Here is a 15502-nt window from a genome sequence, read left to right as displayed (position 1 = left end):
ATACACTTAGTCCAATCAATGTACCACTTTAAGGCACGTACGGGACACCATAACCTATCTTTCGGAAACTGACGAGAGATTGTAAAATTGACCTGAAGCTATAGTCAACAAGAAGGCTGTCTTAATGGAAAGATCAAGAAGGGAGCAATTATGTATGGGTTTCAAGGCTCCACATTAACTTTTTTTGGTGGTGGCCCGTTCGGGCCACCAAAACCTTCAAATAATTTTTTTTGGTGGCCCATTAGTAAAGTTTGGTGGCCCGAAAAATATAAAGAAAAACATTGATTTAAAATAAATAAAACAAAGTGAAATATTCTGCAGTCACTAACACGTACCACTATTCTTTGTACATCTTGTATGTAAATCGTGCTTGCTGTTATTTTACTTTGCTTATTTTGTGGTAATATATAAATTGTTCTATCATTGTAAATATGAAATGATTGAAAGAGAATAAAAGAATTGTATTGTTCCCAGGTTGTGCATTTTTAATCTCCGTGTCGACACACACTCATAATGGTAAAGTAAATAAATTGTATATAGCAAACTCAGATAGATTTACAAAACAACTATTTTTCCTTTCTTCCTGTTTGATCATAAAACCTAGATTATGCAGGCCCCAAATCCAGTTTATTTTCTCTTTTCCAGCATATTATAGCAGGAGAAAATCACAGAAAAATATGCTGCAGAATTTATAGAACAATGTGTAAAAGGGGGAAATAACAAAAATCATTTTTAGAATAGTATACTGAAAAAAGAAATAAAAAAATTGTAAAAATGAATAAGTGAAATAAAAAGAAAAAATGAAGAAAGAAAAAACAAAGAACAGGAAAAAAAAACATTTGAGAAAAAACAAAAGAAAATGTAATTTTGTAAGAAAAAGACAAAATTATCAAAAAAGGGGGAAATTATTATTATTATTCAGTAGAAACATGTTCTTTAATCAGGCATATTCAATGGGAAGGGGTATAACTGGTTTAATCACTGTAAAAAAAAATGAAAGAAAAAAAATGAGAAAACGGCAAAAATTATCTGGAAAAAACGGTGAGAAAATTCCTTCCCTATATTTGACAAAATGATGGAAAAATTCACATTTCATATCAATGAAATGCCTTCCCAAAGTATTTACTTCCTTAAGAATGGTTTAAGAAGTCATTTGTAAACACGAAAGAAAGAAGCTGCCTATTTATTTTTGGCTAGAAGAGACACAGCTTCGAAATAAACCAAATATCAACATACATACAAATGCACATACGGGACTGTGATGTACTCACCTAGGTGTTTTATGTGTATTAATGCATTTGGAAATCGGTCTTTTTGAGTCAAAAGAGAGGTCTTAATTCCTCCTTTTAATGCTTGCAGATAATCAGGTTTCAGTAATACGGACTGTAGAAGGGCATTTCATTGGTGTAAAATGTGACTTTGACGTAGATTTTCAGAGTTCTGGGGAAGATTTCTTAGCAGTAACATTTCTTATCACAGCTCCCTGAGTCTGAATAGTCTGCTCGCGCATAGCTAGCTGCAGTGGTTTCATGCATGCAAAGCTCAGCCAGACAGCCGGCGCGGCCGGCTGAATAATAGTTACTGTATGCTAGCGGTAGTAGGCCTACGTACTGTCATGACTATGCAATCTTTGTGTGTGTGTATTTGTGTGTAGATTAACAAAAAAGGCGCATGACGAATTGGCTTGCAATTTGAACTGTAGAAAGTTGATAAATACATGCAAAATCGGGAGAAAAATTGCGCTACTTTGAAAATTATTGGTTGCCCGATTCGGGCCACCAAAACTTAACATTTTTTCAATAATGGTTGCCCGAGATGAATTTTTGGTGGCCCTGGGCCACCGGGCCACCGCTAATGTCGAGCCTTATGTATGGGTTTAAAGGCTAGGGCCCGAAAGGACTCGTGGAAGGTTCCAATTGGAGAAGAGTCTTCGGCTGGGAAGATTCTGTTAAGAAGAAGGATCTTGTTAGTCTGGTAAGGACAACTGAATGGAGGTAGTCTCCCTATTATAGAAGCCTGAATGAATGGCTGCTATGGCTGACCTGTAACCCCTTATAAAAGAGACTGATAAACCTTCGTCAAATAATAGAAGAAAGAAATCTGCTATCTAACTTAAAGAGGCAGAGGTTGGATCAATCTGTAAACTGCCACACCATCCGAAGTATCTCTGGAGTCTAGAATAATGAGTGTTCTAATTATGATGTATATTCATGCATTCATTGTTTTCTTGAAAATTCAGTGAGCTTCTCTTTGTTTACAAATGACATTGTGCAAATTTCCTGTAGAAAAATTTATGACACTGATGGATTTCAATATAGTTACGATTAATTGGACGATTGATTGGATCAATCATAACTCTTTGTAAGACAGGGCCCTGGTTTGAGAACATGCAGACCTGTCATATCATCACAAGATATAACCTTTCTGGTGAAATCCCCCAAAAATCTAGAATTGTCTTTTCTATCCTTTTCAAATAGTTATTTTAGATGGAAACCTCTTTACACAGCACTTGCTCAACTCTTTCGATAGTTGTTGGATTGTTGCAAGATCCATAGTGACTTTTTGATATCATACAAAGGACTTCTAGATCCAAACATCAAGGACTTCATGATCAAACCAATGACATTTGCAGAGTAATGAATATCGTACAGATGTTGTGGAGCGTTGTGGCCCAGTGGATTAGTCTTCCAACTTTGAAACAGAGGGTCGTGGGCACGAATCCCAGCCATGGCTTAATTTCCTTCAGCAAAAAAATTCATCCACATTGCGCAGCACTCAATCCAAGTGAGATTAATGGGTACCTGGCAGGACTTTATTCCTCGAAAACCCAGGTTAATAATATCCAAGTCTTTGGACATAATGTGATATGTGCTATACAAGAACTGCATTATTATCATTAACCAAATCCTAATGAAAGTTGCAGGCAAAATTTACAAGATACCATATCGGTCTTCAATTTGATGTAGGAAAGAATTGACCACCCCTTTACACTTTCAGAACCAGTTTGTTGGATCAGTTGGTAGAATGTACTTCTCACAACCAGGTGTGTGTGGGGGGGGGGGGGTATTTGCTACTACCCTGTCTGGCGTTCAACATTTAGAGGATAGAGCCTCATCGATCTGGAGCTGCACAGTGGCTGCCGGGCTCACGATCAATTGGGTAAAAAGAATTTTTGGAATATTACTATACTCAGATTTCTATTACGAACAATAAAATATTATCTTAATCACAATCCCTGATTGAGAACTCTGGGATTGTATGGGGAATCTTTATCATTGGAACACACAGTAGATTATTAAATGTCATAATCATTTCCAAGGAGAAGCTGATATCGTTGTGGCAAGTGTGGTAGAATCTGATGGACAATAGCAGCAATTCTTATTAAGGGTTCACCACCCTCAGGCCTTGGTTTGAGATCTCAAGACTGTCTGAGCATCCAAAGCCCACTCCATAAACCACATCTAAATGTTACTTCTGTCATTCCTTTATAAGCCAATAATATCTCAAAGATCATTACTAATGTTTTATAACTCCTTTATTTTGTCACACATTTCTTACTGTAACATAGCATGGGGAAATAGTAACAAAATAAAAATAGACTCAATATTTCACCTTCAAAAGAAAGCTCTTCATATTTGTTATCACTCTCATTATCTCGCCCATACTGATCCAATATTTCATTATTTTAAGACATTGAAAATTTACAATATTCAAACTTATCATTTTCATGTATAAATTTTCCAACAACACTATTCCAGCATCCTTCCGTAATATTTTTGTTTACAACAGAGACATACATTCATACCCTACACGACATTCATCTGACTTTCACCTAATAAATCCAAATATGAAAATACTTACCTGATTTTCTTATTTACGAGATAACTCATACATCTACTTGATTTGCTAGTTCAGCCCTCTGGACTGCCATACCCGAATAGAACTCCCAAGGATTTAAAAAGCGCGAGCGCGCCCTCTCCCGTTCAGGCTTACTACCCATGATCACCGCGCAACTAGCGTCCATCTTCCTCACCTTTCGCAAGCCCATACGTTGAAACATGTTGCTACGCAAGGCGGAGGGTCGGTGGGAGGGTATCAAGTAGATGTATGAGTTATCTCGTAAATAAGAAAATCAGGTAAGTATTTTCATAATTTACTTCAATAACTCCATACATCTACTTGATTTGCTAGACCAGCACGGACTCAAACCGTAGGGAGGCATGTTTTCAATTGTAAGCCTAAGAAAATTTTAAAAGAAAAAACAAAAACAACGAAATTTAGGGAGAGGGGGAAAAAGCCGCAGCTGCTTTAAGCGCCGAAGCAGCAAATCTCGCCTCGCTGGACGGAATGTCCTTCAAGTAGAAAGAAGTGAAGGAGTTAGTTGAGCGCCAAAAGGCGGCCCTCAAAAATGTCCTCGAGAGGAATGCCCTGTATACTCAGGAATACTAAGTATCATGGGCCCTCGGCCTAGTGTCAGGAGAACAACATCACCTGTTGACTAGAGCGTAAGAATCGAAATTTGTTGAAAATTTCAACAAGAATCGTGATCGGAAAACTGAAGCTTTTTAAGGCTCAGTAAGTGATCAATCGACCAATCTGAGAAGGCGAGATATCTCAGAATTAAGCCTCCGCGTGGGAGAAAGCGCCCAGAATTCGATATCTGTCTCAAATGCGTGAGGGCAGAAATCTGCAGAATTCTGATAGAGAGCTGTGGTAAAAAGTTACTAGCGGTCCGAAGGGGACCAGGAACGACGGAGAGTAGGGATTAAGGAAGAAAACCACTCGTAAGGCAGACAAGGGTCGAGAAAGCGACTGAGTGCCATCCTGTTAATAAGGAATGCCGCGGACATGTTGCCTATGTAGAATAGAGCAGTCTGGTCAAAACAGCTCAACCGGGCGTGTCAGGGATACAGCGCGGTACACATCACGACAAAAGTGTGTTAGACCGAGTGATCGAGAGAGAACTCAGGATCCCCTTTCTCCCATACTGATTGAAGCACCCATCTGAGGGTGCAGTGCCCGCGGTGGAAGAGGTGGCTTGGCTCAAGCCACCATCGCCGAGAGAGCCCGTGAGGCTAGGCTGCGATGGCTGTCCGCTGGGCGGGGGAATCCCTAGCAGCAGCAAGTGTACGCCAGAGGGAGCTGGCGAAAAAAAATCTGTCACGATATTACGTGTAAACGACCATCAAGAGATGCTCTAAACGAACAGACATCGCCAGATATGATACCTCAACCGTTACATTCCCAACGGAATCGAATGAGGTAGCAACGGCCCTGTCCTATCAAGTTAGGGACGGAAACTGGCTAAGAGTGTCGAAGTCCTCGCTTGAAGAAACAAGCGAAGGAGACTTGAGGAAGTAATCACAAAATTTCCATCAGTCTGCGGTGAGAACCAGTTGTTTATGAAAACAGTCACAAGGCCTGTTTCTCAGGTGATCGTAAGAGCGAGCACCGCCGGCGCCGGTTGCGGCAGCGTGGAACAGTCCGATATCGGTAAGATAAGGAGCTCCAAAAAGCTGCGGGGGGCGGCAAAAATGACGCCCTAGGCAGCGCGGGATGAGAATCTAAATTTCTAAAAGAAGAACTCCAGTGAAGTAAATCACTTACATGGAGAGGCTCATCCACAGTCGGCCCGAGAGAAGGCGGGTCGTAGTGATCGTGGTTAGGAAGGCATAAGCATACATCCATCCACTGTTACATCATCCTCGGTCGTGCGGTGACCCTGGCCACATGCCTTGCATGGAAGGAGGATGAAAGCAGCATGCGGGGCGACTCGAGTGTGCCGTGAAAAAATTTCTAAGAAAGAAGCCGATTCGACTAACGGGCACGGTAAAGACATCCACCGTAGACCACTCCGCACAAGGAGGGAGCGGCGGAGACGCCCGCAAGATTGACCCACATAGAGGGCAGTCTATAAGATAGATAGTTAGAGCTCGACCGATGGTCTGGCGGTGTACAGTTTGGTGTGAACTCGCCGACCCGGTACGGTGGGTGTGCCCAGAAAGTAGGCATAGAATGCCGACAGAGAATCCTGGGGCTTTAAACAAGTTTGAACGCACGTACATAGCCAACAATCTCATGAGATGTACGGCGGTTACTTTCCTCCGAGATAATGTTTACCCAACCGGGAAAGACTCGGGGAACAGCTGTGAATGTCAACAGGAGGGATATCTAGCATATGAAAAGCTGATTCCTTCCACGAATTCGGTGCGGGTGCTGCCGGCGGTGTCCGGGGGGACGACCGGTGATGGCAGCTCGGGCAGGGTTCGTACGAGCCGCCCGAATACGAGACAAATAGGTTAACATAACCATAATGCACCGGGTGGTGAAGGCATAGCGATTATTAAGCACAGGAGAACTTTTAATCGCCGTGACATTCAGATCCGATATACATACTCATAAGCTCGGAGAGCTATGAGATAGTGAGACATACCGCTGAGCGGTGATGGTGCTCATATCAGAGTCGCCCTCTCTTCAGCGGCGATCGCTGGAGAACGGGTGTCTGTACTATAGCCCTGACTCTGGCCTTGCAAGGGTAGGAGCTAAGTAAGACAGGGCACCCTTACTTTCGAATAGAAAGTGAGGTTCAGGCCAGAAAAGCGACGGTCCCGTCGCCTGGGCGGACGGTCCGCGGACGTGATAGGTTGTCCTCTCAAAGCAGCCAAACATTCTCACGAGAGAAGTGCGGCATGCGGTATGTAAGAGATTCATACCTCCAATCTACGGGCCCGCTTAGGGGGAAGAATGGAGAGAGTTACCGCTGAAGGAGTCGTCGCCGTATGTGAGCTTGACGTAGAGGGCGAATTCGGGAGTACCTGCATAATAATCGCCCCCCCCCTGCCTCTGCCTTCTCGCTAGCCTCGAGAGGCTTGAAAATTTCGAGACGGCGGCGCCGGAGCCTGGCGCTTCCGGGCAGCAGCAGAGCGGGGGTGGGTTTACACCCACGGAGCTGGCGGCTTCCTCGTCGTAGGAGCCGCCTCGTCTAGAGCGACCCCGTCACTCTCCGAGACCCCAAATTCGGCCGATTGAGCTCGGAGCGCCTGAAGAGGCGGGGCGAGAAAATATGGACTCCCTTGCTTCATCAATACCCCCGCTCGGAGGGTAGATGTGAGGTAGATACTTGTCAAGCAGCGCCTGAGCGCTTACTGAAAAGTCGCCCGCGGGATAGGGGTTGTCCTCGTAAAGGGAGTCTCGCTCTATGGACTGAACCGGGAGGTTGTCCAGTAAGCGCCGGGGTGGCCCCGCGTGTTGGCTGGGACACGTGCTCTGAGATCGACGAAAATGCTGGAAAGCACACGCGATCTTGGGGCACCCGGTTAGTCGGTGCACTGGCTGGCGATTTAACAGAATCGCTCGAGGATTTCCCGGGTGTCTGGTGGTTATTGCCCACTTGTCTCGCTTGATGCTCAGGGGCATCAGCGGGGTGAGTAGACGTCGAGGGTGGGGTGAACCCGCACTACTCGAAAGCAGAATGTAGCAGCATGAATAGCTGTGACATCTGACCACCGACACAAGGGTCTGAAGGAGGGACGCCCATGGCAACAGGGCTGGCCGACCTCACCTTCGACCTCTTCTTCTTCGCGGCCTCCGCCGGTGTGGCCGGGGCAGAAGAAGGCACAAGAGGCACGGGTGATTTCTTACGATTTGCCGCCCCTGGCAGGGCGGCCGTCAACAACGAAACTTCACCCGAATCTGACGGGGTCAGATTGTGGTCACAGTCTGATGTGTGACGCCTCTCGCGGTAGCAGAATGTAGCAGCATGAATAGCTGTAACATCTGACCACCGACACAAGGGTCTGAAGGAGGAACGCCCATGGCAGCAGGGCTGGCCAACCTCTCCTTCGACCTCTTCTTCTTCTTCTCTTTCTGCGGGCTCCGCCGGCGTGGCCGGGGCAGAAGAAGGCATGAGAGGCACGGGTGATTTCTTACGATTTGCCGCCCCTGGCAGGGCGGCCGCCGACAATGAAACTTCACCCGAATCTGACGGGGTCAGATTGTGGTCACAGCCCGATGTGTGACGCCTCTCGCGGTAGCAGAATATAGCAGCATAACATGTATGACTGTAACATCTGGCCACCGATAAGAGGGTCTGAAGGAGGAATGCCCATGGCAACAGGGCTGGCCGACCTCTCCTTCGACCTCTTCTTCTTCTTCTTATTTTGCGGGCTCCGCCGGCGTGGCCGGAGCAGAAGAAGGCACAAGAGGCACGGGTGATCTCTTACGATTTGCCGCCCCTGGCAGGGCGGCCGCCAACAACGAAACTTCACCCGAATCTGACGGGGTCAGATTGTGGTCACGATCAGATTGTGGTTACAGTCTGTGTGACGCCTCTCGCGGTCAGGGGCTGGGCGATCTCTCCCGATGCTGTCAACGGAGGACGACTTATACGGCAGAGATCCTGACCTGTGCCGGGGGGAGAGAACCGCACTCTCCCTCCGGACTTCTGGTGACCCGGTAGCCGGTGGGTCGCATAGCCCTATGGGTGCTGCGGCGGCAGGACCTAGTTTAGGCTTGGAAGCCTTGGCTACCACTTTTTCCTTTGTCCGAGACCGTGGCACCACAGTCTCGGCCTTCCTTCTCTTAGCATCCGACCGCAAATTCGGAATGCTGATCGACGCACCCTCATACTCACCGCCGCTGGGCGCTCACCGCGGCGTCCCTCCTGCTCGCCTGGAGGCGGCCGACTTCTGTAACTTGCAATCGGGACGGTCCCCGTGGAGGGCACCAGGTCCTCTGGGGCTGTGTTAGTCCCATTCAAAGATACCTTTCTCTACCCTGAAAAAGGAAAAACAAGAATTTTTCTTTTTCTTTTTTTTTTTTTACAAAGATCTCGCTTAGATTAAAAGTGGAGACCGGAGTGGTCTTTCCCTCCTCCTAAAAGGGGTTTGTTTGAGCAAACAGAACAAAACAAGAGGGGAGGGGTAGGGAGGAAGAAGAATCTAAGAATAGTTTAGGTATCTGCCTGTAAGAAAATAAAAAGGAGATCGGAGACTTTGAAAAAAGAAACTCCTACAAGGTTCCCCTACTATATTCTCTTTTTTGTGCCCGAAGGAAGAATTCGAAACAAAAATTCAAAAATGAATGCAAGTTCAGAAGAGAACGAAGTTTCCACCTGCGAAGAAACACAAAAACAAGCATTTCAGAGCAGGAAGAAAAGGGATTGAGAGACAAATAATTCCAGATAAGAGAAATTTTACGATAATTTCCAAGAGGAAAAAAAAAGTAACCTCCTGTGGAAAGGTAAAGAAATTCAGAACAGGAGGAAGGAGGAACGTCTCTAGTAACGATTCCAAGAGGAAGAACGACACAGTAAATCCTCAAAGGGAATCGTAGAGCCCGCCTGTCGAAATAAAAAAAATATATAAGACTAGGAGGGAAGAGGGAATTGAACGAAGGAAACAATTCCGGGACAGGTCAAAAAAATTTCTAACAGGAAGGAGACCCCACCTGTAAAGAACAAAAAAATTTTTTTTTTTTTTTTTTTTTTTTTAGGGGGGATTGAATAACCAAATAATCATCAGGTATAATTGCGTAAGCCGAATTAAACAATCCCCGAAGCGTCTGTGAATAAAATATTAATCAAGAATTTTATTCAGAACAGAAAGGAAAAGGAATTGAGCTTTAGGATCCGCCTGTGAATAAAATATCAATCAAGAAATTTATTCAGAACAGAAGGAAAAGGAATTGAGCTTTAAGATCCGCCTGTGAATAAAATATCAATCAAGAAATTTATTCAGAACAGAAGGAAAAAGGAATTGGCTTTAAGATCCGCCTGTGAATAAAATATCAATTAAGAAATTTATTCAGAACAGAAAGGGAAGAGAATTGAAGAATTAATCAATCAATAATCAATCGAAAATCTTAATAAATCAATTCCAGAAAGCAAGGAAGGAACAGAGTTGAAGATCCCAACCTGCAAAAAGAAATAACAATAACACCCTCGACAACAAAGTGTAGAGGCTGTCTAGAAATTAATTCAAAAACGGCACCAAAAGCCACCACGCTTTGAACGTGAAGAACAATAACCATGACAGGTGGTGAAGGCTTGCTGCCACGTAGGCAGGCCAAGCCCGGTGCCTCGCGAACGCGCTAGCGATGCGGCGCGACGAGAACTCAAACGTTAGAAAAACAATTTAAGTGTCACCAAAACACGTCTAAAAAGTCACGCCAAGTGTAAATTCTGAACACAATCTTACACACAAATGGAAAGATTGAAATTAAAAGGGAGAATGCACCACAGATAAGCGAAAATAATATACCAAAGCTCAAAAAGATTTGAGCTCTTAGGAGACTTATCTGAGCACGTCTTGACAGGTGGCTTGCCGAAAGCAAAAGAGGAAGATGGACGCTAGTTGCGCGGTGATCATGGGTAGTAAGCCTGAACGGGAGAGGGCGCGCTCGCGCTTTTTAAATCCTTGGGAGTTCTATTCGGGTATGGCAGTCCAGAGGGCTGAACTAGCAAATCAAGTAGATGTATGGAGTTATTGAAGTAAATAATAATAATTGCTCACAAAACAATACGTCATCACGGTCCTGAAGTTTGGAACACTTTGCCGAATAACATCAAACAAGCTACATCTCTTTAATCCTTTAAAGCTTTGTTAAAAAGGTTTCTTGTATCAAAGTATTTGTAAAAATCTCACCTGCACGTGCACCCACATTTGCACCACTTCATCTGACCCTTTACCCTCTCCTCCTTTTTTTCTTAACATTTCAAATAATTATGTGACATTATTATTATAGACCCGTGAATTTTTTGCTACAATGGTTTTCATGTAGCTGCCTTCCTCTGGCTGCTATTCTCTCAAGCATTTTGCTTATGATAGCTGGCCACTGCATTTTATTTCATATATTATTGCTTACATGTATATCTATGTAAATTATTCTTCTATTATGTAATCGTCACAATTTGTAATTATTCATTTATTTTTGTATTTCTTTATATTCATTATGATTACTGTGTTTGATATATTGAATTTTCAATAAATGCAGAAACACCTGCAAAAAAAAAAAAATGCTTAAAATGACCTGAAACGTACCCCAAAATTTTAATAGGCCATTTTGAGAATTTTTTTTGCTTGACACGCGCGTACGACCTTTACATGACCTTTGATGACATTGACAGATGACCTTTGACCTAAAGTTTATTTGATGTGAATATGATTGATTATTGATGATCCGTTATGTTAATATGATCAAATTAAGAATTTTACAAAATGGCGCGTAGATGACGTCATCATGACCAGATGACCTTGAAAAGCTAAGTATGCCGTCTCTATGATAGACTCTACATATGACAAAAATTCAGCAAAATTGATTCAGCCAATTCCAAGAAAAGTTGGCGACAAACATAGGTGCGAAAAATAAATAAATAAGCAAAGAAAGAAATAAAGAAAATTCTGACGAAATTAAGAGGTGATCTGTCATTGACAGACCACCTAAAAAAATATAAAATATATCAGCTCAATGAATAGTCTTTACAGATCCCCTCCCTGCTTTTACTCACCTGTACAAGACAAGAATCTACCAGACAAAGAGTCCCTGATCTTCCTACTCCCGCACTGCAGTGTATGACAGGAGGACCAACGTTGTCCAACAGTGAGCCTGATTGCCTCACATGGTGCAGGAATTGAAGGAATGCTACAGGAGATTGAGGAACACTGAAATCTGACCAACGGGTGTAATGAAAGTGAAGGATCTCTTTGGTTTGATGGGACTGTGGGAGGAAAAAAGAAAAAATCTAACATGGTAACTGAGTGCTTCATGAGGTACAAAGATTGGGAAACAATGAAATCTGATCAACGAGTGTAATTACGGATAACATTCATAATTCCGAAGGTTCGTTATTCTGAAGGTTTGAATATTCCGAAGGTACTTTATTCCAAACATTTGTAATTCTTAAGGTTTGTCATTCCGAAGGTTCGTTACTCCGTAAACGAAATGAGGTTTGTTAGTCCGAAAACACAGTAAAATTCGTAAATTCCAAAAGTTCATTAGTCCAAAAACAAAATAAGGTTTGTTACTCCGAAGGTTCATTAGTCCGAAAATGAAGTAAGGTTTGTTTTTCCGAAAATGAAATTCATTTATTTTAGGAACAAAAACTGTGTTTTTAATAAAATAAAAAAAACAGGATATTAAGCAGCAATATTTTCAACAGACATATGTAAAGTGTGGCCAAATCATGTATGGTTACACTTCGTAATTCAGAAGGTTCATAATTCCAAAACACGTAAATTGCCTATACCTCGATGTTCCATAATACAAAAACGTAAAAGGGTTCGTTAATCCGAACATTTGTGGCGTTAGTCCGAAGGTTCGACAATCCAAAAACAGGATAAGGTTTGATGTTCTGAAGGTTCGTTAATCCGTAAACGAAATAACGTTCGTTGTTCCGAAGGTTCATTAATCCGAAAATGAAATAAGGTTCGTTGTTCCGAAGGTTCGTTATTCCGAAAACGAAATAATATTCGTTAATCAGTTCGTTTTTGGACTAACGATCCTTCGGATTTACGAACCTCATTTCGTTTTCGGATTAACGAACCTTCGGAATTACGAACCTCATTTTGTTTTTGGACTAATGAACCTTCGGAACTACAAACTTCATTTCGTTTTCAGACCAACGAACATTCTGAATTACGAACCTTCAGAAATACGAATCTTCGGAATAACGAACCTTTGGAATATCCAAACCTTCCGAAATAACAAATCTTCGGAATTATGAATGTATTGCATCAAGAATTGGCGCTTGGATCGACATCTTAATTTTGATTTTCTCTGAGCAATTGCTGCCTGACCAAGGGAATGGATATAGGCCCGTTTTGAAAGTCCATTTTTGATGCACGTGTACACGGCATGTTTTTCGGTCATGTACACGTTGTAAACACAAACAGCCAGCTACATGTATGTTGGGTATGATAACTTGCATTGTCTAAATTTCCACCAATAATTCATGAATTCATGAAATCTTACAAGACTCACATTTTTCACTTGATTTTCTTTCTCATAAAGCAAATTATGAAAATACCGTTATTTCCTTATTTACGAGATAACTGGATATGTTCATTTGATTTGCTAGTTCATGACGATTAACTTGCACGTTGAATAAAAGTACACAATTTTTCTTGCACACACGCTGCGAGGGGGCACGGAGCGGCTTTGTGGCCTTTGCCCCCTGTGGATCCGTCAGTGTGTGTGTGTGTGTATAATGAATTGTCCTCGCCTCTGTTCTATCAATGGTTTTGCACCTCAATCACAGGCGGCTCATCAGTGTGTCCTGATGAGCCGCCTTTTACATTGTGTGTGTGTGTATATATATATATATATATATATATACATGTGTATACATATATATATATTTACTATAGTCGTCATGTCAACATGACCCGTATAGATTTCATGTTTCTCCTTTTTTTTTTAGGGCTGCTTTTAAAGGCCAGGTCCACCTAAGAAGAATGTTGATTTGAATCAATAGAGAAAAATCAGACAAGCACAAAGCTGAAAATTTCATCAATATGACATTTCAAAGTTTCGCTTATTTTTAACAAAATAGTTATATGAATGAGCCAGTTAATCTAAATGAGTGAGTTGATATCACTCGCTATTTCTTTTGTTTTTTAATGTTTGAATAATACAATATTTCAATTTTTACGAATTTGACAATTAGGACCTCCTTACCTGAAGCACAAAATGTTAAAATAATGGAATTCCACGTGTTCAGGGAGGAATGAAACTTCATTTCACATAACAATGACGAGAAAATAAAAATATTTCATACAATAGATACAAAAGATATAGTAAGTGATGTCATCAGTTCCTCATTTGCATACCGACCGAAATGTGCATATAACTGTTTTGTGAAATGAAGCGAAACTTTAAAATGCCATAACTTTCATATTTTATTCCGATTTTGATGAAATTTTCAGGGTTACGCTTGTTGAATTTTTCTCTTTTTATTCAAACCAAGTTTTTGGAGTGGACTTGTCCTTTAAATATCTACTGAGTGTAAGTCTGCAACATGTGATTAGTGTTAGCATTGTAGTGAATGGGGATGTAACTTTTTCTGGGGCAAAATAGCCCTAAGCCCACATGTAAAGATTTCCCTTGTTATAAGTTCTTGTAATATGCAGCATGCAGTGACCCACAGATGAAGATAATGCAAACTTCCACAAAGCTACCGAATAACTTATTCAATAAGTATTACGTCATTTAAATTATCATATACAGTAGTGAAAGAAAAAACCTGTGAGCTTTACTGTCGTGTTGGAATCAGTAACTTTAATTTAGAAGGGAAGCGCAATGAAGAAACTATGGAGAAAGTTTTACAGTTCAAAATCACAAGGTATTTAATCATCAATTATCACAATTCGAAGTACATGAAGATTCAGATATAACAGGTGACGATGAATATAATAATTTCGAAGTATCAGATTGAGATTGTGAAGTTAAGATAATAAGTCAGTCAAGATCAGTGTGGGTCTAGTATTCTCTATCTAACAATCAAGAAGTCCCACTTATATCATTAGTTTCGGGGGTGTAACAATTTAAGGTTGGATTCATCTAAACTTGATCTGATTGGTCTACAGGTAACTGTCTATCAAACTTTCTCTGGTATAAGGGGTGTGGTGATGCTCTGTGCAAGCATGGACCTATCACAAATGGACATTCAACGAATCCCCTCCTTTGGGCCAAAGACCGTCACCACTAATCCTTTTATAAACAGAACGCTGGCAGCTGATGCCCTTCAAGCCGGTCGTGAAACATGCTATCGCTGATGGACAGCGGAAATCAATTGTGCGCTGCTCCTACCCATTGCGATGTTGTTCATTCACTTTATCAAAAGCAACGCACAGCAGCGAACGTTAGGGCTATGAAAATGATTGCAGAAACAAGAAAATAGGTGTGCATAAACATATTATATACGTACATTGCAAATAACCGCACATAAAATGCATTGACATCACCTTGCAGATCAGTATATTTACAGCAAAGATGCAGTTGAAATTTGACGGAGAAATGTGCGGAAAACCGTCAAAAGTGCATCTATATCGGACAATATTGATGTAGATAGTAGCTCTTACCATCGGTCAGAAGTTGGTTTTCATTTGGGTGTAAAATTCCACAGGATTGATGAAATTTAACAGGATTTTTTTTGATGGTCAGACGACAATCGCACATTTTAGACAGCCAAAATTCATGTATTGAAAAACCAGATATGAATTGCACATTGCATTCTAGGTTATGTAGGGACTTTCCCTTTTGGCAATCGGGGCTAAAACATGACCATCTTTGGTCGAAAGAGGGCCAGTGATCAATCGGTGACGATCAATGGCCCAAAGGAGCTTGTGTAAACAATCGCCCCGGGCGGTCGTCGTAAAAACCGCGTAAAAAGAAAGTTAAGGGTTAGACAGCGATTTTGACAGCTGGGAACAGGTGGTGATCATAAAATGCTCTCGTTGAATGTCCATTCATAATAGGTCCATGGTGCAAGTGACTGGGGTTTGGA

At 42.0% G+C, this 15502-nt stretch overlaps 1 protein-coding gene across 1 annotated transcript in view; it reads right to left on the bottom strand.

The window, feature by feature from the left end:
* Positions 1 to 13371, bottom strand: part of LOC121406823 (tyrosine-protein phosphatase non-receptor type 1-like) — a 50209-nt gene extending 36838 nt beyond the window's left edge. Inside the window, exons 1-2 of the mRNA XM_041597692.1 lie at positions 13360 to 13371; positions 11507 to 11716 (exon numbers count right to left, since the gene is read on the bottom strand). Of these exons, the coding sequence (XP_041453626.1) occupies positions 11507 to 11716; positions 13360 to 13371 (222 nt within the window). The remainder of the gene's footprint in view (positions 1 to 11506; positions 11717 to 13359) is intronic.
* Between the last annotated feature and the right edge of the window lie 2131 nt (positions 13372 to 15502).

The sequence above is a fragment of the Lytechinus variegatus genome, chromosome 2 (assembly GCF_018143015.1).
Source record: "Lytechinus variegatus isolate NC3 chromosome 2, Lvar_3.0, whole genome shotgun sequence".
NCBI lineage: Eukaryota > Metazoa > Echinodermata > Echinoidea > Temnopleuroida > Toxopneustidae > Lytechinus > Lytechinus variegatus.
This window is presented reverse-complemented; position numbering and strand designations above follow the sequence as displayed.